The sequence below is a fragment of the Phoca vitulina genome, unplaced genomic scaffold (genome assembly GCF_004348235.1).
Source record: "Phoca vitulina isolate PV1807 unplaced genomic scaffold, GSC_HSeal_1.0 scaffold23, whole genome shotgun sequence".
NCBI lineage: Eukaryota > Metazoa > Chordata > Mammalia > Carnivora > Phocidae > Phoca > Phoca vitulina.
In genome coordinates this window covers 24836939-24864936 of record NW_022589726.1, presented here as the reverse complement: position 1 = coordinate 24864936, position 27998 = coordinate 24836939, and the positions used below count along the sequence as shown (strand labels likewise).

Genomic DNA, 27998 nt, shown 5'->3' with positions numbered 1-27998 from the left:
TCCACATGGATTGCTAAAAATAATGCATTTATTTCTATATGTTAGCTTCCGAAAATAGCTTCTGAAAGCAGAAGTTATTTATGTTTCTAGGGCCCCCTGTATTGTGGGTAAGATCTCATACACCGAGACTTTCCACCCCTATCTTCCAGAACAGAGGTTTTCAGAGGGTGGGGGGGAAGAAATTACAGGGGGCTTCTGATGTAAATAAAAACAAAATTTCAGTGACCTCCCAAGTTGCTCAAGGTACTTAGAGCATCCAGGGACTTTTGAATCCTTACAGGTATGTACGGTGGAAGTGGAGGGGAGCATGTGGCCTTTACCTAAAGAGAGAAAGTTTTATCAAGAAAATAATGCTATTTCATGGAAGTATGTTCTAAGGACTAAATTCTCTCTACTGCATACATAACTCCGAGAAGCCACATTCTGTTACCAGAGCTGAATTAAATCCTTTGGCCTCTCTGGATTCATGTGTTAAATTCTCTTCAATTCATATTGATTGATTCAACTCAATTCAATTGATTAAAAAAAAACAAACCCACGGGGCGCCTGGGTGGCTCAATCGTTAAGCGTCTGCCTTTGGCTCAGGTCATGATCTCAGGGTCTTGGGATCGAGCCCCACATCAGGCTCCCTGCTCCACGGGAAGTCTGCTTCTCCCTCTCCCACTCCCCCTGCTTGTGTTCCCTCTCTTGAGTGTCTCTCTCTGTCAAATAAATAAAATCTTCAAACAAAAAACAAAAAACCCACAACTGTCAGTCTTCTGGCATCCCATTTGACTTAAGGTTCATTCTTGGTCAGTACCTTATTTTTATTTGAAAAATTCTTTCAGGTTTGCAGTATTTGTGTTGACTCTTAGGGCTGTACCAGAGATTTGTCTTAGAAAGCAGGTTGCACCCGGCATCTCTTAAGCTGCCGTGGCCAGGAGGCGGCACACAGGGGTCACAGAAAGTAGCTGTTTTCTTGTGGGGAGAATTCGAAGCTTTTGGAGCCAAGACTGTAAACTGGGCTGAGAGCTGTAGGGTGAATGTGAAGATGATGTTGAGATGTGGCAGCCAAGAGAGAAGAATGACCAGAGTGTGTGGACTCACGCTGTGGTCTTAAACGTCATAGTTTCCTGCTTTATAATCAGGAAAGGGGCAGTGTGGTGGTATGTAAATGAGGCCGCCGTATATTCGGGGGGAATCTTCCTTAAATAGTCTGAGAAATTTCAGGAGAAAGTGAATAGCTGGAGGTAAATGTAAAACATTTTAATATTAAAATAATTTTGATTATACTGTGGAACATAAAGTGCAGAGTTTGCCTGATTGCCTTTTTAAGATGAAATATGAAATTTTAAAGAAGCACCTGTGTCCAGTCTCTCCTTTGCTGCTATTTGGGTGAAAAATGAACAGATAGATAAAACTTTTTGCTAAGTAACCAGCCTCTATCATACCAATTTCAGAGGCTCAGCAGTACATTGTGGGAGAGGAGAGTTTATTAAATACGTAAGACACAGTGTTCAGTGTTTCAACCATGTTGTGCCATCAAAATCATCACGACCACCCTGCAAATTCGGACTTATTCACACCAGTGTTCACGTGTGAGGAAGTATGGGTATGCACCTATCCGCCAGGGAGCAGAGTCAAAATTTAAATCCAGGTCTGTCTGATTCCAGAGTCCTTATAATTTTCTAACCAACATGGCCTCTTAAGTCATGAGAGTGGAGAAGTCTCCAGAAGAGAGTTTTACCATCCTGGTAGAAGCTGGCTGACTTCAGCTTTCCTTACGGTTGCTATTTAACATTCGTAAGTTAATATTTATAAGCTTCTGTGACACAGTTAAAAGCATTTCTTCATAAAGTCCTATAAAGTTGTTCTGACTTTAAAATGGCATGTCATTGTTGCAGTGATACTCCGAGACTTCCAGCGTGTTCATTGTCATGATTGAAAGAGGGGAAAGGAATAGTCAGTGATGGCCATTTTTGGTCCAAACACAGCATCGGGTAGAATTTGGTAATCTGTCTCTCAGCCATCACACATTTGACTTGAGGGAGGCAGCAAAACAAAATGGTGGGTGACGTGCGCTTTGCGATGTGATTCCTGGGTTTTAGAAGCCGGGCCCTGTTGCCTGCTAGCTGTGTGATCTCGGGAACGTCACCTAATCCCTTTGTGCCTTAGTTTCCTCATCAGTAAGGCAGGGGCATTCATAACTTGATTAAACTTGCTGTTTTAAAAATTAATATAAGGCATATAAAGAGTTTGGAATATTGTGTGATACAAAGTAAGTGCTCAGTAGATGTTTAGCTATTCTTAGCGGATGAAAACTAGATGCTACATGACCCAGCAATTCCACTCCTAGGAGAGATGAAAACCCTTGAGAAATGAAAACCCGTGTCCACAAAAGACCTTCTAGCGAAAGTTTATGGAAGTTTTATTCATAATAACTAAAACCTAGAAACAACCCAAATGTCCATCAACTGGCAAATGGGTAAACTGTGGTACACCCACACAATGGAACAGTGTTGAGTAGCAAAAAGGAACCAATTACTGATACAGACATCAACATGGATGAATTTCAGAAGCATTATGCCGAGTGAAAGAAGCCAGATATAAAAGGCTGCATGCGATTTGATTCCATGTACATGACAATCTGAAAAGGCAAAACTGTAGAGAGAAATAGGCTCATTGCTTGCCAAGGACCAAAAGCGAGCGAAGGAAATTGACTGTGAAGGGGCGAGAGGAAGCTACATGACTGTATACATCAGTCAAAATGCACCAGACTTGGGGGAAATTTTTACTGTATATAAATTAAACCTCCGTAAACCTGATTTAAAAAAAAAAAAAAAGTCTGGTGCCACAACATAGCAAATAGGGAGAGAAAAGGGGGTTAGGAACAGTAATCAGAAGTAGCAGAAACTGCAGATATTCTGCACTTTCAGTGGCTCTCTAAGATGGGTGGAATGATTTCATTAATTTTCCTCTCCCAGGCTGTGAGTTAGAAAAATGGAGGAACCTGTGGAATAGTTCTGTCCTGCCCAAGCGTATCTGATTCTCTGCCATGAGCACTGGTCTGCTGCCCCATTTCTTTTAAGCCAACCCATGAGAGCTGCCTTTATTTCCCAGGCACGGGGATCTCCTGGGTCGCTTCCTGGGAGAATCCCGAAGGAGGGCGGGCCAGCTGTGTGAGGAGGCATTTATGGAAACAGAGCGTTGGTGTTCTAGATGAACTGAGGCTTACTCTTCCAGATTACTCAGTCGTCTGAGTGCATTTATGGGTAGGGAATGTTATCTCAGAACATTGTTCATTCATGCTGAGTCATGGAGGCCCTGGCCCTTTATCATGGAGCTCTTGCTTATCTTAGCAGCACTGGGCACAGCTGACCACTCCCTCCTTCCTGAAATTCTTTCTTTACTTGGTTTCTATGATGCTGCTCCATTTTGATTCCACTTGCAACTCACTGGTTTTTCCTGTCTCCCCTGCCGGATCCTTCTCTTCCTAGTCCTGGCCTCTAACATTGGAGTGCCGATGGCTTTATTCTCTGACTGCTTCATATCTCAGCTCACTACTTAGGTGAGACTCATTTCCAGAGCCTTAAATACCATCTATATGGCGATGACTTCCATATACATGGCCCTAGGCCCTCTCTCTCCTTGGCTTTTCAGCTGCCTGCTTTACTGCCTCCCTTGGTTGTCTACTAGACATTGCAAACATGGCATGTGCAAAACCAACTTCTCATTTGTTTTCTAAACCTCCATTTCTTCCATTGTTCCTCATCTCGGCAGTGACTCAGTCCAGTTGCTCAGGCCCCCAACCCCGAAGTCTTTGGATGCCTGCCTTTCTTTCGCACCTCATATTGGACCCATTAGCATCTATCCCAAATCCAAGCACTCCTCATCTCCCACCCCACACCTAAGTCCGAGTCCAGGCCACCACCACCACCACCACCACCACATCTTGCTGGGACTTTGGAATCACTTCCTCAGCCCTCTTCCTGCCTCTTCTCATTACCTTGTGGTCTGAGTTCACACAACAGCCATGGAAATTCTTATCTTTTATACTTTTATACTACTTGCAGTGGCTTCTCTACAAACAATATAAAGTCCTGACCCTTAGCCATGTACCATAAGGCCCCTGACACCTCCCTGTCCCCGTCTCTTGCTCTGCCCGTCTCTCAAGGTGCTCCAGCCACACCGGCCCCTCACTGTCCCTTGACGTGTCACCCTCCTGCCTGGAATGCTGCTCTCATCCCCCTCTCCATCTGCTCTCCCCTCCCAACCCCTTTCTGTCTAGGATTCTTGTCTTGCATTTCATTCACTTCTCCCTCAGACGCCGCCCTTTGGAGCTGGCTGGCCTCCCTGACTCACCTATCCAAAATATCACTGTCACTCTCAGTTCCCTTCACCTGCTTTAGCTGACTTCAAAGCATTTATCGCTACCTGAAATTAAGTCTGTATTTGTTTATTGCCTCTGTCCCCCAGTAGGTCCTAAGCTGCATAAGAACACCGTTCTGGTGCTCAATAAGCGTTTTTTGAACGACTGAAGGAATAAGTGAATTAATGCTCAGGTACCCTTATATTAAAAATTAAAGAACCACACACCTTCCTAAACCCTAATACCCCTTTCCATCTCTCACCCCATTTCTTGGTCCTTTAAGGTGGAATTTCTAAAATGTTGTCTAGATGTACTACAGTTCTTCACTACCCATTTCTTCTTTCCTCTGCTACAATCTGCTGTCCTTTCCCACCGCTCTTGTGAAATTTCTCAGGGTCATTCAAGCTCTATGTGTTGCTGCTTCTAATAGATACATTCCTATCCTGTCTTATTAGATCTTGCGTTTAGTTTTATCACGGAACATAAGCTCCCTGAAAAGGGACTTTTCCTGTGGTGTTATCTGTTATATCTTCTGCATCGAGCACAGTGCCTGGCACAGAATAGGTTCCAGAATAGAGGTTCTTAATGTTTATACGTGTCATGTCATGAGATGTTTGACATGAGTCCTCACTTCCATTTTTTTTTAAAGGGGAAAAATAATTTTTTTGCTTTTGCCAAAGTGTTGTGTAATTATTTTATAATATTTACATAAGTAGAAAATTGAGTAATACAAGATTTGTTATGAAGAGCAGCATCTCCCCTTCCATTTTATGTTCCCCAGAGGCAAGTATTTTCAACTTTAGCTGCTTATTTTAGTAATTACTTCTGTATCTTTAATTAATGTAATCATATTGTTACTCATCTGTTTTTTTAGTTTTAGGGATTATCTGTTGGTGAAAAAGTGAGTATTTAGCTCAGGTTCATCCACCCCTGCTCCTCTCCCCTCTCACACAAATTTCCCAACCCCCATCTTCCCAGTTGTAATTGTATTGTAATTTTGGTAAAATCAATATGCAGTGTTTACTTTATTATAACTAATGCTTTCCACAGACGAGCCCTGTAATATAGTTTGATTACTTTTCCTCTCAAGCCTACATAGCCGGTACCGACTTTTTAAAAATCTCTTCATTTTTGATGTACTTATGAATATTCAACCTCAGGCTCTACCCCAGTTGTAAATCTCCTCTCAGTCAACCACATCAAGAATGTACCAAATTCATCTTTTTGGGGAAATTCCTCTCAGACCCTTCTGATCTTGTCTCTGCCTAGGTTGCTTCCTTGGCCCCCAAACAACTAAGGCTTCCCCTTCACCACCCTCGTGAGAACTCTTTTTGCCACTCTTGTGTTGGAGCCCCTGATCTCTGGAACGGAATGACTTACTTTTTCTTGGTTTACTGCTTCATTTTGGTGGCACACAGTGTCCCGTTCCTTACGGAGAAAGGGTGTAAGAAGAGAGAATTTTTTGAGACTTGCAGGTCTGACAGCGCCTTTACTCTCCCTGGCTTTTTCCTGATGGCTCGACTAACTATAATTCTTGAGTAGAAATTATCTCTTCTCAGAATTTTTAAGCCTCTGCCTTCCGGTGTTGCTTTTCAGAAGTTCCTGCCATTTGGACTTAAAACCCTTTGTCTGAAAACTCTTTCTGGAAATTCCATAATGATGTACCTTGGTGTAGGACTATTTGCATTTAATATGCTAGAAACTCAGCCTCTTCACTATGGAAACCCCATCGCCCTCCCTCTCCCCACTTTTCTTTAAAGGGAAAATAGTGTCCTTCAGTTTGGGGGGAAAGATGTCCCTCAATTCCGGAAAAAAATGCCCTTCAGTTCTGGAAAATTTCTTCTCTTTATAATCACTGCCCCTCCATTTTCTTTGATGATGAACACTCTATTATCAGGATATTGGCTATCTTGAATTGGCCCCCAAACTTTCCATCTTTCCTGTTTCCCATCTCTGTCTTTTTGTTCAACTTTCTTGGATATTTCCTGAATTGTATCTTTCAGGCCTTCTATTGAATTTTCAATCTGCCACCATTTTAATTTTTTAAGAGTTAATATTTTTATTTCTCTCTCTCTCTTTGATAGTATCTTGTCCTTATTTCATGAATGTGTTTTTCTCAGTAGCTGAAGATGCTAGGGTTTTGATTTTTGTTTTTTTTTTTAATTTCTTCCTGTGATTTTTCTTTCTCCTCTAAGTTGCTTTGCTGTTTCTCTGTTAAATGCTTTCCTTATCCAGAAGTCTTGTTATTCCCTCCTGTTTTAGATTAGCTATCTAAAAAGATGCCTGGAGGTTCTTTGATAGCAGATTGGGCTTAGCTTCATTCTAGGCTGGGCTGTTTGTTTTTGTTTTGTTTAGGAAATCCTGATGTATTTTTAGGTTTTTTGTTTTTTGAGCTGACCAGATTCTCCGGAGAAAAGATGACCAGTGAGAAAGCCAAGGACAAGGATGGGGTGTCTCAGCATTCAGTAGTAATTTGTGTAATCTCTCTTCAGTAAGAAATCCCACTCCTCAACTATGCCTGGAATCCTCTAGTCCAAAGATCCCACTAGGAAAAACATTCTCCATCTTCTCCCAGGTGAGGCCTCGGGATTTGGAGGCGTTATTTTCTTCAAGGAGTGAGGGAGAGAATCTGCGGGTCTCTCTACTTAGACTTTCAGCCAATTCTCTGCCCCACCTTCACCCCCACTTCCAGAGGAACCTGGCGCTGCCAATCCCTCAGCCTCTTGAGGGTTTATCATTTAAATGACCTTGCTTCTAGGTAAGTCCTAGTTTTGGATTGAGCTTTCTCCAGCCTGCTCAGCCAGTTGCCACTTGTCTATTTGCTTTCCAGCTTCCAAAATTGTGTTACTTTTTCCTGTGCTCTTTGTATTAGTTTATGTCCCAGTGGTGTTTGAGGAGGGAGCAGGACTCAGTTCAGGGGTTTAGTACTCCATCTTTATTTATTTATTTTTTAAAGATTTTATTTATTTATTTGAGAGGGACGGGGGTGGGGGGGAGAGAGAGAGTGCGCATGAGCAGGGGGCGGGGGCAGTGGCAGAGGGAGAAGCAGGCTCCCTGCTCAGCAGGGAGCCCAACGCGGGGCTCCATCCCAGGACCCCGTATCATGACCTGGGCCGAAGGCAGACGCTCAACCGACTGAGCCATCCAGGCGCCCCCTAGTACTCCACCTTTAAATGAAAGCCTCGCTTGACGTGTTTTTCTTTGTTGTTTATGAGGCATTTGATCACACTTGTAAAACGGGACTTCTGTGTAAATCGTGAATCTCCATTTTCACTGACTTTAGTTCTTCTCTTAGGAACAGTTGGGGTCGAGTACAGTGGAAAGTTCCCTGGACCAGGAGTTAGGAAGCTTGGGCCCTCTTCCCAGATGTAATACTTAATCCCGGGCATTCTCTCTCGCCATTATTTTCTTTTTCTTTTTTTTTTTTTTAAAGGTTTTATTTATTTGACAGAGAGAAAGACAGCCAGAGAGGGAACACAAGCAGGGGGAGTGGGAGAGGGAGAAGCAGGCTTCCTGCGGAGCAGGGAGCCTGATGTGGGGCTCGATCCCAGGACTCTGGGATCATGACCTGAGCCGAAGGCAGACGCTTAACGACTGAGCCACCCAGGTGCCCCTCTCGCCATTATTTTCTCATCTGTAAGTCCAAGGGATTGAAGTAGGTGATTTTAATATCTCTTTGTACCCAAAGTTTGATTTTATTTCTAAGCAGTTGAGATAATCATGTGTGGCTGAATACCAGATTAGGAAACAGAGTTGTAGCAGCCAACTGAAGAAATTGCAGAAGTGAAGCTTTTCCTTGTGTTTGTCAGTCAGTCTCTGTAACTCTGGTATCTTTAAAGTCTCAAGTAAAATTGCAGCCCATGTTTCCTGAACAAGAAACTGTTAAATGGTTAAAAATTCTGAATTTTTTTCCTTTGGGCTATTTTCAGCTGATAGTAGTTCAGCTGCAAAGCATACTTGGATTCATGTTCTCGATAGGGAGATAAAGTGTTAGTGTTGAGCCAGAGAAACAGGGAAGATAAAAGAGAAAGAGGTCTGGTTTGTTTCCTTTTTACCCTCTGGCAGGGATGGCCATTCTTGGTAGCGCCCTACCAGGAAGTGTGTCCTTCCCATCGGAGCCGTGTGTGAGTAGATAAAAGCCACATCTGTATTTTCTCTCTCTTCCATGTTGTGGTTTCTTGTTAGATGGAAAGACCGAGTGGACATTGCATGTCACTGTGGTTTTGACTGGCTGGTTTGATCACCAGTGCAGTGTGCCCAGCAGTGGTCAGTACAGTGACTAAGGAGAAAATGTGATCTGTGAGGCCGGCGACCTGGTGGGCGGGAGACCAAGGTGGGGTTCTTTAGGGCAAGGCTTCCCAGACTGAGTGGCACACCAGAGCTACCCTCACCCCCAGTTACTAATGCAGAATCCTCATGGGGCGCGGCATAGGAATCCTTTTGTCAGAGTTCCCCCAGGTTATTGGGATACACTTGATTCTTTTTTTTTTTTTTTTTAAAGATTTTATTTATTTATTCATGAGAGACAGAGAGCGAGAGAGAGAGGCAGAGGGAGAAGCAGGCTCCCAAGGAGCAGGGAGCCTGATGCGGGACTCGATCCCAGGACCCTGAGATCATGACCTGAGCCGAAGGCAGACGCTTAACCATCTGAGCCACCCAGGCGCCCTACACTTGATTCTTGTACTGACTTCTGGGGACCTATTGCCTTAAGGACAGGAGGCCAAAAAGAAAATCAGACTCTTGAGCATTTGCAGAGCTCAGGAAGAAAACCACAGAACAGAAACGGAACCCTGCACACTTAGCCAGAGGACACCTCGTATCTGTCCTGGAAAGGATTTCAAACTCCCACTGCTTTCCTCATGTCCCTATTTCACACCCTTTTCCCTCATTCTTCGTAGGTCATCTTGCTTCATAAATCACAGAGGGAGTGGAAACCTTCCGGGGACAATGCCTCAACTTCTTTTCCTCCCTCAAAAAAAATTGTGTGTATGTGTAATGCACATATACACTTATGTTTACACTTCACTTTGCTTTCCTGATGAAGGTTAACCCCTCTGCCTATGCCTCTCTCCATCAGTGACCCCTCCTGTGTGTTTTCTTTCACTCTTTTCCATCACCATTTGTGTGTATGAGTATGTAATATATATGAATATTGTATTTCATCTTACAAAACAAGGCACAGCAAACAAAACTATGCCTTCCTCAACTCTGTGGCCAGCCTAGGTTCTCCTGTGTCTCTTTTCATTCAATCATTCAGCCAGCCAGTCCTCATTTATTAGTCAGCTGTGCGCAGAGACCTGGCTGGGCACTGAGCTTCAGCGTCAGACCACACAGACCTAACCCCTGCTCTCATGATGCTTATAGTCTCTTTGTAACCAGACTCCTTTAAAAATTATTGTTCTTACTTTCCCCCATTACAGAAATAACACATGCTCATGGTCATAAATTTGGAAGTAGCTTCCTAATGGGAAGCCACTAAAAGGTTTAAATGCAGAAGAGTACTGGGTCAGAATTTCATTTTCAAAAGTCACTTAGGCTGCTGAAGGGAGAGAGGATTGGGAGGGAGTGGAAATTGCTGGCAGGTGATTGGTCAGGAAATTTCTGCTCTAGCTCAGATCAGGGTTGATGGCATTGTAAGATAGAAGGAGGAAGACAGACTCAAGATATATTCAGCACCCAAGGATGGTGAATGTTTGACTATGAGGATGAAAAAGAGAGGGGAGTCCAGGATGACACCCAGGTTTCTGGCTTGACCAGCTGCTTTGCTGGTCGTGCCATTTCCTGAGACAAGTAATCATGGGGAAAGGTGTGTGTGTGTGTGTGTGTGTGTATAAACATAGATCCTGTATGAACGTTCTGTGAGTCTGAGATGCCTGGGAGGTTTCCAAGTGGAGTTGTCGCATAAGCAGTTGGTTGTATGAATCTGAATAGAGAGAGACCACCTGAAATAGAACGATGCATTTGGAGCCTTTCGTCTAAAGCTGTTAACAGATGCCACGGACAAATTACAGTGGAGCAAGCCATAGGTGGAGGCCTGAATATTTTCAGAAGTAAAGCTCCAATCAGGGAGGAGGCACCCACAGCCGGTTGGAAGAACTTCTAAGAGAGGCTTCAGAAGATCATGGTCAGCTGTGTCAAAGATTGTTGAGGTGTCAGGTAAGGCAAAAATGTAAAACGGATGTTAGGTTTAGCAGTGTGCGAGTCATAGATGACCTTAGCCAGGGTCGAATGGCAGGTGGCTAGAGGCTGGGTCCCTGTAAGAGGGGTGCCCACCCACCTAGAGCTGTGGCATTAGTATTGAGGATTTTGGACTATGTTGCAATGTAGTAGATGCATTGGAAAAGGCTGATAAAGTTGTTTTGTTTCCTTCTTATGATAGCCTCTTTTATGTTTTATTTTGGTTATCAGAGCAGTATGTACTCATTGTAAAAGTTTTAAACATTAAAAAATATGAGAATAACGTCTATAATTGCATTCCCTCATATATGACCACCATTAATAGTTTAAGGTATAACCTTCCAGATTCTTCTGTGCGTATGCTACCACATACACACATTGATACACATTTACTTTACAAAAATTGGATTTACTGCCGTAGAGTCTGCTAAAGCTTGTATTTTTACCTGTGTATTTCAGAGACCTCATCCCATGGAGCAGATGTATATAGTCTTCTGTTGTGTTGTAGTAGATTCTCTGGATATTTGAGTTTAATTTAGGCATTTTTGCTCTCTCACACGGTGCTACACCAAACACACCTGTACCTACTGACTTGTGTGTCCTTACATATATATGTGTACTGGGATTTCTATGGAGCAAGTTCCTAAAAATGGAGTTGTGGGGTCAAAGGGCATGTGCATTTGACATTTTGATAGTGCGACAGTGCCCAAGGCGAGGGGCTTTTTCTTTTTTTTTTTAAGACAGAAGAAATTTGAGCATGAAAAATGTCAACGAGGGGCAAATGAAGAGTAGGTCGAAGTCACAGGAGAAAGTGCTCAGTGTCCTATAGTAAGAAGCCAGTGGGACTGGGAACTTTAGGCCGAGGAGGACGAGGGAATGGGGGAGCTGGGTCCTCAGTCACTGCTGCAGCCCCAGAGCCTTGACCAATGCCGCCACATGGCAGGCCCCCAACAAATACTCATTGCTTGAATGAATAAACAAATGTAGTTCAGTTGGTTCGGCAATGGAGCTTCATGATGTTTCTCTCTCAAAGCACCTAGTTTTTCCATCTCCTGTACAAACTAGAAGGTTGAGATTTCTTACTGAAGGGCAAAGGAGAAGCTGGAGATCTGAAGGCCCTTCTTGCTTCGTGAACACAGTTGCCCAGGGTCGGCAGGACTCCGAGACAGGGCGTTTCCAACTTTCCCTCCAGTCACCCACAGGGCCTGTTGATTCTAAGGCCCTGATATCCCTGGACTCCATCTAATTTCTGTTCATCCCCACTACCACCATCATTCTGTTAGTTCCCCAGCCAGGATTTTCTTATCAGAGCAGCCTCTTAGATAGTCTCCTATCTCCTCTTGTATATCACTCAGAACTTGTTTTAGGGACCACCTCCTCCAGCCCCCAGCCAGGTCGGCTCAGGAGTGCTTTCACCTCCCAGCCCTGTGTAGCATCTCTCCTTCCTGGATGGTCACTTGTATGTTTTTTTTGTTTTTTGTTTTGTTTTCCTTACCTAAAACCTTCATATATAAATATCTTAATGGTAAGACCTGTAGTGCTTGGCTCATGTTGCATGCTACCTAAATGATTGATATTATTTTGTGTGAAAGCCTGATGCTTATATAAATTTGGTACCCAGAAAGGGAGGACAAGGACAAAAGCAGGCATGAGATGAACTCACAAAGGACCAATAATTTAAGACATTTGATCCTGGAACAAGCGTCAGGATTATTACTCCCTAGGGAAAGGCAATCTGCTTTAAGTGTCCTTTGTATTAGTATTTCTGTAATCAGCATGTTAAATGCATATTTTGAGAAAATTTAAATACCTTGCATCTCTAGGGTGATTTAGCTATATTCAGACAATCTGTTTATTTTTTAAAAATCTCAAATAACTACTTTGTGGTATTTTCTGGAGTAGAAATACTTGAACCTCTTTAGCTGCATCTGGCCAGCTAGAGGATAATCACATGACTGAAGTCCCTGATGGGATTCTAAAAGAAATGGCCTTCCAATGCGTTGCATAAAGAGCTCCCAAATTAGGATTGGAATGTTCCTGTGTGGGTCCGCCTGCCTCCCCACCCCCATCACCATGCCCCGCCTCATCTCCTGAGGAGAGTCGTGGGAGGTCCTTACCAGGGGCAACTGAGCTAGTATCTCAAGTTATAGAATCAAAGGGTAAGGAAGGAAAGAAACCCCAGACTTGGTTACTTTTTCTGTAGAGCAGAGGGCCTGGGTTCAATCCCCGGGACCGCCAGGAGAGGCGCTTGTCTGTCCTGAGGGATGCTTCTTGCCTCCACTCCTGTCTCCCCACCCAGGGTCTGAGTTTCCCTCAAACAACTACCCATTCATAGCACACTCCCTGCATCCTCAGCAGTTAGGGTGGCCATGGCTCCGGCCATCGCTTCAGCAGAAGGGAATGACTGCGGCGGGGTCTGGGCGCCCCACTTGCCCCAAGCCCCCTGGGCTGTAGAGGGTGAACAGGAAGAGGATGAGGTTTTTGCTGCTAGGGTTGCACTTGACTCTGTTGTGTTTCTGCTGAGCACTGACAGCACGAGGGGCAGTGGCCACATACGAATTTAAACTAATCCATATGGATTAGGAATTTTTGTCTTCTGGGTCTGTTATTTAACTGGTAGCTTAAAAAATATATGTATACATTCAAAATTTAAGTAATGAGCATGATTTAGACATACTTAGATAATACAGTAGAGAATGCATAAAAATGAAAAGAACTTCGTGAAGGTTCAAACATCATTTTCTCCCTCTCCTTATATAATACTTGTAGTTAATACTCATCTAGTGTTTACTGTGTGCAGGTACCATGCAAAACATTGCATATGCCACAACTCCTTTCATCTTTAAAACAACCCCATGAGAAAGTACTATCATTCCCATTTTTCAGGTGTAGACTTCGAGGCATAGAAAGGTTGAATAAACTGCCCAAAGTCACATAGTGAGGAAGTGGTAGGTCTGGGATTTGAATTCAGGTCTGTGTGACTCCCCCAGCCAGCCTAATAGAAGTTATGCATCTATTTGGTAAGTCATATAGAGATAATTATGGAGTTCCTAACACGTCCCAGAACTGTTCTGGGTGCTTGGGATTCAGCGACAAACAAACTCACTTAATATATAATAATGAAGCTATTATTAAGTACTAAAGGAAAGTACAGCAGGGCAAGGTGTCAGAGAACAGTGACTCTACTCTCGGGCTGTTAAAGTTAGGATTTCAGGGACGGCCTCTCTGAGGCATGCATTTTGAACAGAGACTTGAATAATGGGAGAGAGCAAGCTACCTAAGGCCAAGGGGCAGTGTAATATCGTGGCAACAAGCCTAGCCTATGGGCTCCTAAGTTCAAATTGTGATTCTCCTGCTCATTATGAGCTGTGTGGTCTTGGACAAAATACTTGACTTCTCTGTGCCTCTTCATCAGTGATGTAAAGGTAACTATAATACTTATTTTTACCCTATAGGGCTGTTGTGGGGATGAAATGGGCTCATATAAAAAGAACTTAGCTATAAAACAGGCATTGGAATATAAGAACTCTTTAAGTATTAGCTGGTGTTCTCTAGGCACTATGGAAATGGTGAGAAGTAGCTACTTTCTGGGTCTGTCATTTAACTGGTAGCTTAAATCAAAATCTGGGTAGACTTTGAAAATTCAGCTGATAGGATTTATTGAGGAGTTAAATGCAGGGGTAGGAGGGAAAGGAGCCAGGGATGACTCCAGTAATTTTGGTCTGATTAATGTGGTGGATTTGGGGGCCATTTACTGAGATGGTGGGGGAAGACGGGAGGGGGGGCATATAGCAAGTCTTTTTTGGCGGGGAGAAGACATAGTGGAGGGTGGAAATCAAGATTGAGACACTTCTTAACATGTTCATGTTTTGTACATGTTCACTGTAGAAAATTGGGAAACATAGGTACTAAGAAGAAAATAAAAACACTTGACATTCCATCACCCATTATCTTTGGGTTAAATTTATTTTTACCCCATACAAATTTAGATCGTATAGTATATATAGGTTTTGTTTGTTTGCTAGTTTTATATACTCTTCAGTTTATTGGAAAATGGCTCATGACAAAGGGGAGAGTTAAAGGCTAGGCAGGTGATGAGAGCCCTAGCATCGTGAAAGCTCTCTCCACCTACCACCACAGAGAGTGGTTATGGCCTCAAGCCTTAGGGGTCTCCAGCTGCAGAAGGTAATGCATATGGTAGACCTTGTTTGTGCCCATCTGTTTGGGGACCGCCAGTGCCTGCCACCTGATGCGGCTTCGTCCACAATCGTTAGCAGAACGACTTTGTTTTCACTGCGGTAGAATACACATCACCTAAAACTTACCGTTGTAACCCTTTTTTAAATGTACAGCTCAGTGGCATTAAGTACATTTACATGGTTGTGCAACTGTCCCCACCATCCACCTCCGGAAGTTGTTCATCTTACAAAACAAACTGCACCCACTGAACAGTAATTCCCCATTCTTCCCTCCTCCCAGCCTCTGACAACCACTGTTGTACCTCTGTCTCTGAATTTGACTACTCTAGGGATCTCAGATAAGTGGAATCATATAGTAGTTATCCTTTATGACTGGCTTTATTCCACTTAGCATACTGTCCTTAGGATTCATCCATGTTGGAGCATGTGTCAGAATTTGCTTGTTTAAAGGCTAAATAATATTGCATTGTATATCTTGTGTATCAGTTCATCTGCAGTTGGGTACTTGGTTTGCTCCCACCTGTTGTGCTGTTGTGAATAATGCTGCTTTGAACAGGGGTATACAAATATTTGTTTGAGTTCCTGCTCTCAGTTCTTTGGGGCATATACTATATGCAGTTTTATAATCTACTTTTTCACATTGAAGTACATTGTTAAAATTTTGTGTGATGAACATTCTTCTACAAAATTATTTTAAATAATTCAATAGCCATGTCCTCAGTGACTTAAGCAAGAATTGTTTCCTAGAAATAGAATTAAAAGATCGAAGAATATGATTGATTTAAAGCTTTTGCTACGTTTGCCAAATTGCCAACCAGAAACTCATACAACCCGACACTAGCAAAATCTGCATGTGTTCTCTGCTCTGCTAATATTAGGTATGAGTAATTATTTTCTGTCAATTTGATAATTAAAAATGGTATGTTAATTCTGGTTTTCCTTTTATGCAAATTTAGGGTTCACTTTCTGGGTTTATTTGTAGCTGATTACGGGGGAAACTATTGATTTGGTAAACACTCATCATGTGAGATGATGAGCAATGATGACAATCTATGAGGTCCTTCCTAGTCTTAAATTTGAAGGCAATTGCGAACCTTTTGCTCTGTGTTTATATGACAAGCTGTGTAATCGGGTTTTGAGATCTTCTGTTTTGTGTGCTGAATACATTCTTAGTAGTTAAACTTTCACACTTTCTTACTTAGAATTCAAAAATCTTAAAAGTGCGAAAAAGAATTTTTTTGGCAATTCATTTGGTTATAAATCCTGACAGATCATAACACTGTATGTCAACTATACTCAAAGACAAAAACAAACCAAAAAACACCTGACAGATCTGAACTCATTTGGTGGAGAAACCTGATCTCAGCCATGTGAGGCTATTTTATATATCTTATTTATCCCACTTAGAGCTACTGTTCATATTTTTGGCTGCAAAACTGACTTCGTTTGATTAAGGGGTGCTGTCCCAGACCCCACTGAGGGTGCATGGTAACGTATACTATATACATATAAGAGTTATTTTCTTTTTAAATTCTGAAACACAAAGGTTTTGGCATCAAAGATTTCAGGTAAGGGACTATGGACCTATACTTTTTTTCTTGCATTTCTATGTTCTCATCCTCGGTAGGCTTCAGAAACTCTTTTGAAATCAGGCCTACTCTGGTAGGGGGAGCATGGAGTTACAACTCAATGTGCTTTGAGTTTAAAGACAATAGAAATTTAAGTGTGGTGTCTTCTTTCATCCCCAGGACACTGTATAATCATTATAATCTGGGGACTGACCGGTCAGTGACTAGAACCAGGTTTCAGCTGAGCTATAGCCGGCTGCAAACTCGGGACCCTGAGGGTCCTGGGAGGCCTGGACCAGTTAAGCTGTGAAGTGATAGTAATAGCTTTCCAAGATATTGTTGCAACCTATTTCTATAATTAATACCACTTGTCCTTTATAGAACATAGACAGTCTTAACCAAGCTTTTAAAAACAACACCAAATTGGTAAAATTAAATAAAATCACTCTTCAGTTATATGATTGATTATTATTAATGCTATTAAATCTAAATTTTTAGAAATGTATTTATTAAAATGGTAAAGGTTGCAGAAATGGAAAAGCTGACTCAAATTCATGTGGAATTGTAAGGAGCCCTGAAGAGCCAAAACAGCTTTGAAAAAGAACAAAGTCGGAGGACTCACATTTCCTGATTTCAAAACTTACTACAAAGCTGCTGTAGTAATCAAAACAGTGTGGTACTAATATACGGATAAACATAGACCAATAGGTTAGAATCTAGAGTCCAGAAATAAGTCTGTACATTTATGGCCAATGGAGTTTTGAGAAGGGTGCCAGTATGCTCAGTGAAGAAAGAAGAACCTTTTTAACAAATGATGTTGTGACAACTGGATTTCCACATGCAAAAAGAATGAAGTTGGACTGAACCTTGCATCATATACAGAAAATTAACTCAAAATGGATCAACAACTTAAATATAAGAGTTAAAGTCATAGAACTCTTAGAAGAAAACGGGTAAATCTTTGGCCTTGGACTTAGCAATGGATTCTTAGGTATGACAGCAAAAGCATGCACAGCAACCACAATAGAGTAGATACTTTGCCGATGGGAATGTAAAATGGTGCAGCCACTGTGGAAAACAGTTTGGTGGTTCCTCAAAAAGCTAAACATAAAATTACTAAATGACTCAGCAATTCCACAACCAGGTATACACACTGAGGAACTGAAAACAGACTCAAACAGATACTTGTATGCCGTTGTTCATTTGCAGTATTATTCACAGCAGCGAAAAGGTAGAAGCAACCCAAGTGTCCATCAAGGATGAATGAAAAATAAAATGTGGTTTATTACACACACATGCGCGCGCACACACACAGTAGAATATTCAGTCATAGAAAGGGATAAAGTTCTGACACATGTTGCAACATGGATGAACCTTGACATCATTCTGCTGAGAGAAATAAGCCAGAAACAAAAGGTCAACTATTGTATGATTCCACTCACATGAAATATTTCTAGAATAAGCAAATTCATAGAGACAGAAAGTAGATTAGACGTTATTATGGCCTGTGGAGAGGGGGAAATTGGAAGTTACTGCTTAGTGGTTACAGAGTCTCTGATGTGATTAATAAAAAGTTTTGGAAATAGTGGTGATGGTTGCACAATATTGTGAACAGAATTAATGTCACCAAATTGTACACTTAAAAATTGTTAAAATGGAAATTTTTATGTTTTACGTATGTTAGTACAATAAAAAATTTTTAAGATGGTAAAAGGAACTCATGAATTCAGTTGGAATCTGAGAAGTTTGTAATATACATTGGGCTTTTCTGTAAAAGCATTAGCTAACCTGGTTGGATGTGAGAATGAATAATGTGATAATTGTTCCCAGCTCTTCAAAAGGAGGCGTGTTTAACTTCCAGGTGTATTTTTGGAGCTGAATTATTGGGGGAGGGTTGTGGGAAGAGGGAGAGGCAGTACGTAAGAGGAGCTAAAACAACTCTAAACATCACAGAACTATAACAAGAACTATAACAAGAAAATTGGGTTTATCAGAGCTCTTCTCAGGGATAATATTGTTATTTGGGTGGGGGAAGAAGTCCTTGGAGTCGCCACTAGGGTAGGGCTGGACAGGTGAGATGCCCAAGCGACTCACTGAACTGTCCCTCTTTTGTTCCCCTATGGAGTCCCTTGTGCTGTGGGAAGGAACGTGTTCCTGTTGGATACATTGCTAGAGCAGGGGGCAGTGCGGAGGAAAGGCAGAGAGCCTCCTCTTCATAAATACTGTCAAAATATTTGAAGAATATTATCTTGGAGGAACACTGTATTGTTAGCCTGCCCTGAGTGTGAACATACCTCACTGTGGCCCAAGGCAGTATGTTTCTGGAAATATAAAAACTCTGTTATCATTATGTAAGTAATCAGACTACATTCTGAGGAAGAGCGCTAGGAACTTTTCTAGAATGACAGAGTTTATAATTCATCCCATCTTTGGTTCACTCACTTATGGAGACTCTGTGTTATATTAGGTATTGTTTCAAATTCTGAGGAAACAAAGTAGAATAAGACAATGGCTTTTCCCCCAAGAGCTCATGGACCAGTGGAGAAGAAGAATGAATCAGGACCATACAGTGCGGTAACGGGGACGGAAACCTATATTTTCCCCAGATTATATCTTCTGTGGTGGTGGCCAGTTGTGAGAGAGCAACTACCATGTGATTATTTGGGCCTCTGTTCAGTATAAAGCTGCAAATTTGTGTATAATAATCATTCATCTTTCTCTTCCACTCTCTAGAAGACCAACTGAAAAATACTGTATTTTAATAACTAATAATGCAAGTTGAATTTTTGGGCACCTATAGTGATCTGACAGGTTTTACTAAACAATTCAAAGTGCTATGGGAGCATGAAGTTGAGGCAGGTAACTTGGCACATAAATGTTGACGTTGGAATAAAAATTTAAAGAAAGGGTAAAATGTGTATGTGTGTGGGGGGGCGATGAAGGGATGTGCATTCCAGATAGAACGTACTTAGGAGGAGTTTAAAAATAAAAAGGATAGGGGAGCCTGGGTGGCTCAGTTGGTTAAGTGTCTGCCTTCGGCTCAGGTCATGATCCTGGGGTCCTGGGGTGGAGTCCCTCATCAGGCTCCCCGCTGAGCGGGGAGTCTGCTTCTCCCTCTCTGCACCCCACCACTCACGCGTGCTTTCTCTGTCTCTCAAATAAAGTCTTAAAAAAATAAAACGGATAAAACTTGGTGACTGACCAAACGTCAAGTAAGGAAAGGGAAAAGTGAAGGATGACCCCAGCTCTGGCTTAGGTAGTTGAATCAATGTAATTACAGTCTATTCATCAAAAATGGCAAGCGCAGCAGGGGAGACTTTGAAACAGGGCAGTTTTTACCATAATATAGGAAGAATATTTATTAATTTTCTAAATTGCCTGATGGATAGTACTGAGTTTCAGACATGAGTCAAAAATTTCCTTACCTTAACAAACTTGACATCTTCATGAATGACGTTTTCCCCTTTGTCCCTTTTTCTTTCCCCTTCAGCTATTTCTTCCATTTCCAGAATTAGAGAGAGAAAGAGCACATACAAGAGAGTGAGAGAGTGTACTTTTGTCTTAAGATGGGAAAAACGGAATTCTAATAGAAACCATCAACTTGAATTTGAAATTGCATTCCAGAAATGATTAGAGGATAATCTCCACTTTTTTTTTTAATTTAAATATTACCGTCATTGAGTTGAAGTGCCAGTAACAAGCTCGGGTAAAAAAAATTGTCCATCCAGATTCAGAAAAATGAGGAGACATTTCCTGAGTCACGTCTCTTTTCATTGCGAGTAGTAGCCAGTGGTGCCTAGGACATGGAGGTCATTCAAAAATATTTGCTGAGTTAATGTTATTTTTTTTTTACGCTTGAATTTATTTTATGAAAAAGAATAGTCAAGGTGAAAAGTCAGGAGGAAAACTTGGTGCCTAACAAGGTTAAGAATGTAAAGATTGAAGTAAAAAAATAGTAATAGCCAATATTTATATAGTACTTAACACTTTTCAAGTCACTTTTATCTGTGTGTCACTTAATTCATTCTCCACAATGACCTTCTGATGTAGGTATTATAATCTGCACTTTATTGATGAGGAAACAGATTTAGGGTTAAATGGTATACCTGAAGCCACAGAGTTATACTGTGTAGAGGTCTTACAATTCAAGTCCACTGCCCTGGGTGGTAAACTACAGCCATCTCAGCCTTGAAAGAAACTCTCCTGTCTTTGTGTTTTATGTTTCATTATTAACTTTCTTTTCATTTATGGTGACTCTTTGGCCTCATTTTAGAATCTCATTTAATATGACAGGATCTGTAATCTGCAGGCTTACAACCTATGGATAATATGGGAAATAGATCTTCCCCTACTTAATTGTCAGCAAAATACAATAGATCCTGTTAAACTGAGGCCAGAGAAAGAGATACTGGAACCTGAGGATCAGATATGCCTACCACAGGATGATGCGGGACCTGTTGGGGAAGCTCAGTTGTAAGTGATGTGGGTATAGTGAGACTAAGTGGACCCACATAGTGTCTGGAAAGTATGAAGTGATAGGAAATGGTGGCCCAAGTGTGTAGTTACTTTAAGAATTGTGATGGGTGGGTACTAGCATTCAGGTCAAATATCAGATGTATGCTGAGACCAGTTTTCAGAGACTTCTGGTCAAATGGGAGAAGAGTTTCAGGTGCAGGACTGCCTGGCAAATCATTAGACATCCTGCCCAATCTGGATATGTGAATACATCCTCATTTCCAATGTGAATGGACCATTCCTCTGATATTTCTTTACTTGTACATTCACTAGATCATGACATTCCTGAAGACAGTTTCTGTACTTTTTTCATCTTGATGTTTGTACTCACATCACCTAGTTCCATCCTTGGCACATGCATGTCTTTAGCCACTTGCCAGAATGTTGTATCTGTTTACTTATTTTGTGGAGGTGTTCCGTTAGTTCTTCCAATTGTCCTGGCTATATTAATAAATTTCACTATACTATTCTATCATTTGTTTTTCAAGATAGGTTGTTGGTTAATATTTATTTGACTTATATATATATATATATATATATATATATATATATAAACACATTTTAATTTCTTTTTTTTTTTTTAAGATTTTATTTATTTGACAAAGACAAGTGAGAGAGGGAACACAAGCAGGGGGAGTGGGAGAGAGAGAAACAGGCTTCCTGCGGAGCAGGGAGCCCGATGCAAGGGCTCGATCCCAGGACCCTGGGATCATGACCTGAGCCAAAGGCAGACGCTCAACAACCGAACCACCCAGGCACCCCGCTATCTTGATTCCTTATCAGCTTATATTAGCAATGGGGAGCCCCTTGGAATTATTCACAGCTGAGGAGACAAATCAGTATATTTAAATATATGTCCAATTCTGGAATTGGACAGAGTCAGATTCTCATTGTGTCACTTTTGGTGGTTGACTTCAGGCAACTAATAACCTCAAATTTTCATCATCTGTGAAAACAAAGATAAAAATAGGATTAAATAAGATCAGAAATTTAAAAGTGCCAAGCATAAAATAACACACTCAGGAAATTTCTGTTTACATTTTTTCATATCTCTGGGTCTGTGTACATGAACTTAATTTATATAATGCTGTATTTTTTTTACGACATGCTTTTGAATTGTCATTTGTATCCTTTGCACAGCCCTGTGAGATAACAAGGGAAAGTAATTTTACTAACAGCTTCAGATAAATAAACTGAGACTAAGTTATTGCCTAGGATCGTGCAGCTAAAGTTGCAGAATCAGGACTTGAACTCAGTCCATCCCTTTAATCCATGCCCAGTGCCCTTTGCACCAGGTTCATCTATTTTTAACCTGCTGTCTCTCATATATTCACTATGAGTCTGATTATTTCAGTGAACACCGTAATAAATACGTCAGTTGGACCCACCCACTTCCACGCTGGTGTTGTTAGATAAAGTGTGAATGCCTAATTCTGATTACTTTTATTGCGAGGGCACTACTTATCACGCACTTTGTTTTTGACTCGTGAATTTCCTGAAAGGTCTTTTTGTGTTTTCTGATGGATAATAGATTGTCTAAGTTATAAAATTATAGATAATGGCTCCTTTTATCACCCACTTAAGTAAGTCTCAAATTTGCTTTGCTCTAGAGGTGATCTCTTTCACAGTGGGATGGTAAGTGTTAGTTACTCCATTTCTTCTAATTGATAGACGAGTAATCGTATGAATTGCAACTGTCTGGTGAGGTTTCCACTGTGTTATTATGAACCCATTAAAGTGATGAGACCTCTGGCTATTGGGCCCTTCATTTTGTTCTGCCAAATAAGTCAGAACTAATACCACCAATGACTGGATTGCTTTAATCTTACTATACTTACCTACATGGATAGTTTTTAAAATATGCTGTTCTTTCACTTTTAACTAGTTGTTGTATGATTAATTATTACATTTTGGAAAAGTAGAATTTTAGTGGGTTTCTTTTGGCCCAGTCCGTCAATTGTTTGACTTTTACCTAAGAAACCAATTGATAGATGTGTGTACAGTGTTTTCCAGGGTATTCCTTCAGTATTCCATAAGTCTGTGTAGCCTGGCACTCGCTAATGAGCTTAAAATTAACATTCACCATGTCTCAATTTCTTTTTCTCAAGAAGAGGGAAACTTGCTTGCCAGGTTCTTCTGGGTATCCCCAGGGCCTAACGACACAATGACTGCGTAAAATACAAGCCAGGCAGGGAATGTTCATCGAACCTGACTTTCACCTGTGCTTTCATTGTACATCCATACAAAATTCCACTGATAGGTCAAGGCCAGAGTTTTTTCATCATATTAGAATAACTAGTTTTCAGGTCTCTGGGCAGCCTTTTGATGAACAGATAACACAGAGGTCACAAAAATATACTTTTATATTCCAAATGCTGACATTAAATGAACTAATCATGAAGCCATTCAAGGTGGTACTTCTGTTGTGTAAAGCGAGGCATGTTGACAATACTAAAAATATATTTCAAAATGGTACATGAAAAATGATTTATATAAGGGAAAAAATTAACATTTTTGCCTTATAAGAATGTTCCCCCCTCCCCCCGCGATTCTGCCGTTTTTCATAAAAAGCCCTCAAAGTGTCACCTTGATTTTGACTATTTTTGCTGAGAAATGAACTTTTTCAGCTGTGTTAGATTACCAGAAATAAGACTATCAAACAGTAACGGGAGCCCTTCAGTAGTGGAAGTATAATTATCATATTAGCATCATAAATCATTGCTTCCAAGTACTACAGTAGGTCATGAGAGCGACAGCTGCAGCATTGTTCTACCGAGATGATGTTTCAGTAAAGCCATTTCTGTTTTTATTCACTCAAATTTACAGTTTCTCTTTTGTGTTGACATTAAGCAGTGAATCTATTAGTTTCCGTTACCAGCAGAATAACTAAAGCTATAAATAGTTCTATCATTTTCTCTCACAAGTCCTCTCAAGCTGCATAGATGCCTTTAATTTGATAAAACATCTGGGTTATACATTTTGTTTCTTCTCTGTCTTTCGGCAAATGTGTACTTTCTTAAGCCTTTCCTTAAAAAACAAAACTCGATAGCAGCTCTGTCCTGTCTTTTGACCTCAGATTCCTAATAGCTAAATTGGGCATCTAATTGTAAGGTAATCCAGATAAGATGCAAAAGTCAGATCGCTCCATCATATTTACAGGACTCATTTTTAAAAATATCTGCAGTATTACGTTTCAGTGACTTGCTGGTTCTGCCAAAAAAAACCAATGTATCATAAATACCACATAAATACATAATCTTTAATATCTAAATATTATAAAAAGGTTATGTCTTCCTAATGTAAACCAAGCTGCAGAACACCAATTTAAAACACAATGTCATAGCCAGCAGCGTAAACACATTTTAGCAAGTTCCAGAAGCGGCCTTCAAGAATGTAATTATCTTGGACAACCGTTGTTCTGATGTTGGAATAAACCAGTTTATTATGTTACAATTCCCTGAGTGTAACAAGCTGCACAGTAATTGCCACGGTCCTCTAGGGTTCTCAGAGGCAAGCCCCGTAATTTTGGTTGCAGTTCTGTAGGCTTTGGCCCACCTCATCTGTTTCTTGTTTCTGCTTTGGTCCCCATTTAGGGGTCTTTGTGATGAACTCAGTTGTTCGAGAGTGAGAATCCCTTGTTTGTGTTGTCATTGCTGCTGGCATTTCCTTTCAGTTCATAGGTGTAACCAGTGATCTGAATTCAGTGGACAGGCTTCTGGGTAAATCTGAAATCTAATCTAGATATTGGGATGTTTCTTAGTGATGTGCCAAATCTAAGTATTTGGTATAGTTGAATTGTTGGCTGACATTTTGGTTTTGTTGAAAAGCCACTTAGAGATCTTTTAATCAGTCTCCAGCTTTCTTTTGGGCCACTGAAGTGAATTTTTTCTGGATTGATGGGGACTCAGCCTTTTCCTTCACAAAAGCCTCTAAGATTTTTTAAAAATTAGTATGCATTTTAAAAAGGCACGACACAGCCAAGATAACATAACACTTTATAAAATTAAAAGTAATTTCTTAACACAATTTAACGCTTGTTCCATACTTAATCTTCCTATTTTTGATAAATATGTCCTTTATAGCTGGTTGGTCCAAGTTAGGATGCAGATGAGTACCATATACTGCTAATGGTTATTGTGATACTGTGATCTTATAGTAAGAAATACATGTTTGGCCTTCCTCAGTTCCTGGCAGGAGCTCCTACAACTCTGGTAACTTCCTAAGTGAGGAGATAGATAAAGGTGCCTTTTGTTATGTTGATGAGGCAACTTTTGGAAAGCCCCCTAGGTAACCCCAGGGTGGGGACTGGGTGTAAGGGGAACCCATCAGGAGATTAGAGGGTTGAACCTTTCAGTCCTACCCTCCGACTTCCAAGGCGGTGGGAGAAGGAAGATTGAATCAATTGCCAATGGCCAGTGATCAATCAATCATGGCTGAGTAATGAAGCGTAAGTAAAAACCCAGAGGGCAGGGTTGGAGAGCTTCAGCTACTGTGAACGCATGCCAGTGCGGGGAGAGTGGTGCCTTCGTGAAGAGAGGGCATCAAAGTCCTGTGCCTCTTCTTGCATACCTTGCCTTTGTTCCTCTTCTTCTGGCTATTCATCTGCATCTTTTATAATACCCTTTATAATAAACTGGTAAATGTAAGTAAATGTTTCTCTGAGTTCTGTGAGCCACTCTAGCAAATTAATCAAACCCAAGGAGAGGGTGGTGATTTTATAGCCAGTCAGTCAGAAGCATGGGTGACAACCTGGGCTTGCTGGGGGCTGTCTTGTGGGACTGAGCCCTTAACCTGTGGTCCGATGCTATCTTCAGATAGATAGTATCAGAATTCAGGTGATTGTTTGGTGGTGTGGGAAAAAAAACACACACTGGAGATAAGTTCCTTAGGCTTTTTAAATCTCTATCTGCTTTTTTCATGTCATCGATTTATTAAAGAGGCTAGACCTGTTGATAAATTAGAACATTTATTTTAAATTTATTTAAATGTTTATTTAAACATATTTAAATATTTAAGCATATTTAAGTTCATTTAATTAAGAACATTTTCCCTACACAGCCCAAATTACATTGTTACACTTATCAATATTAATAACTCCTTAATATAATCCAACACTTAATCAATATTCAAATTTTCCCAATTTGTTTTTAAGTCTTCTACATCTGGTTTGTTTAAGCCAGGATCCAGTCTAGAAGCACACACTGCAAATGGTTGTTTTGTTTTGTTTTCTCTGTATCTTTTGATCTGGAACAGTTCCTTTTTTTTTTTTTTTTTTTTAAAGATTTTATTTATTTTTTTGACACAGAGAGAGACAGCGAGAGAGGGAACACAAGCAGGGGGAGTGGGAGAGGGAGAAGCAGGCTTCCTGCCGAGCAGGGAGCCCAATGCGGGGCTCGATCTCAGGACCTCGAGATCACGACCTGAGCCGAAGGCAGTCACTTAATCACCTGAGCCACCCAGATGCCCCTGGAACAATTCCTTTTATTCATATCAGGAACTTGTGGACACGGTGAGACTGGTGTCTTGCAGAACAACCCAACTTCTGGATTTGGTTCCTTTTTCCCTCCCACACTGTGCTGTCTAGCACAGTGACCACTAGTCACATGTGGTTATTAAGCTGTTGAAATGTGACTATTCCAAATTGAGATGTGTTTTGAGTATAACGTACACATTGGCTTTCTAAGACTTAGTATAAAAAAATGTAAACTATTTCACTAATTTTTTACATTGAATACATGTTCAAATGATAATCTGGGTGTATCAAGTTAAATAAATCATATTACTAAAATTAACTTTACCTGTTTCTTTTCATTTTCAAAATGTACCTACTAGAAAATTTTATTTGGCTCCCAGCATATTTCTAGCAGATAGTGCTATTCAACAGATCTTTTTTTTTTTAAGATTTTATTTATTTATTTGACAGAGAGAGACACAGCAAGAGAGGGAACACAAGCAGGGGGAGTGAGAGAGGGAGAAGCAGGCTGCCCGCGGAGCGGGGAGCCCGATGCGGGGCTCGATCCCAGGACCCTGAGATCATGACCTGAGCCGAAGGCAGATGCTTAACGACTGAGCCACCCAGGCGCCCCTATTCAACAGATCTTAAAACAGAAAATTGCTACCCCAAAATGACTCCACATCAGTTCTCTGAGATGTAGTTGAAGAGAGAACATTAATAGGCTAAAATGTTCCTTAGCTGGAGTTTTACAACATTTAATTGCAGTGTCCTTCCACGTAGAAGCTAAATGATTTTCTATAGTTGATCTAGCCTTGAGCATTTCAAGACCGAATATCCTATAAGCATAGCATTGTCCAATAGATGGGATAGCTACTAAAGATTTTGAGTGTCTCTGATAGCTGGAGTGTTAAATAACGTAAACCTGGAGGTGTGCCACGGATGCTAAATACAGTTGTAAACCAGTGCTGGTGATTTAAAAGCAAAGTATATGAGCCAATGAAAGTCATGCTTTATTTATTTGTTTATTTCTAGGGTTGGACAACCTGGAACAGACAGCCGTCTCCAGTTTTGGAGTACTGGAAAGTCAGCCCGATTTCCGAACCCCAGAGTTTGTAAGTACTACTACTCCATCTTCAATTCTCACAAAAGGGAGAAGGTTTTTTGTGGAATCCTGCCCTCAGTGCCTCTAGCTGTGGCATAGGTCTCAGTGGCAGGGCTGTGTATTTAAAGCTCGGGTTCTCTGGGGAACAGGTTACTGAACTACAGTGTCTTGGCGTCATGTTCTTCAGGCTTATTCTTCATACTGCTTTGTACCAGCAAATGGGAACTCTTTCTGCAGTAAAGTAGCATCATTACTTCGAAAACTCCTCCTTCATTCATGGGTAGCCTTGCTATCAGTTTCTGCTGTTAGTGACTCTGGAAACCAGTCTTCACTGAGCACATACAGGTACATTTCACTCTGGAGCCTTTAGTCATACGACCTATATCGATGTATCTTGTAGGGCGAGGACTATTTTGTTGGTTGTTCCTACCAAGAGGGGAACTAAATGCTCTCACTAAATTAGACTCATTAAAGATTAGCCATGGTTCTCACCCTCAAGGAATTAAAAATCTTATTAGATGCTACTGTGATTTTATTAATGCCTTGTTTAAAGAAAATTAAGCACATAGGATGCCATGTGCAGAATGTCCTTATTAAATAGATTTTATATTAGGCTCATTTGAAGAGGGGGATG

General features: G+C 41.0%; 1 protein-coding gene across 2 annotated transcripts in view; it reads left to right on the top strand.

Annotated features, from left to right (window-relative positions):
* Positions 1–27998, top strand: part of ANO6 (anoctamin 6) — a 188519-nt gene that overhangs the window by 41524 nt on the left and 118997 nt on the right. For both annotated transcript variants that reach the window (XM_032420305.1, XM_032420304.1), the window contains one exon: positions 27295–27374. In XM_032420305.1, coding sequence (XP_032276196.1) covers positions 27295–27374 — 80 coding nt within the window. The remainder of the gene's footprint in view (positions 1–27294; positions 27375–27998) is intronic.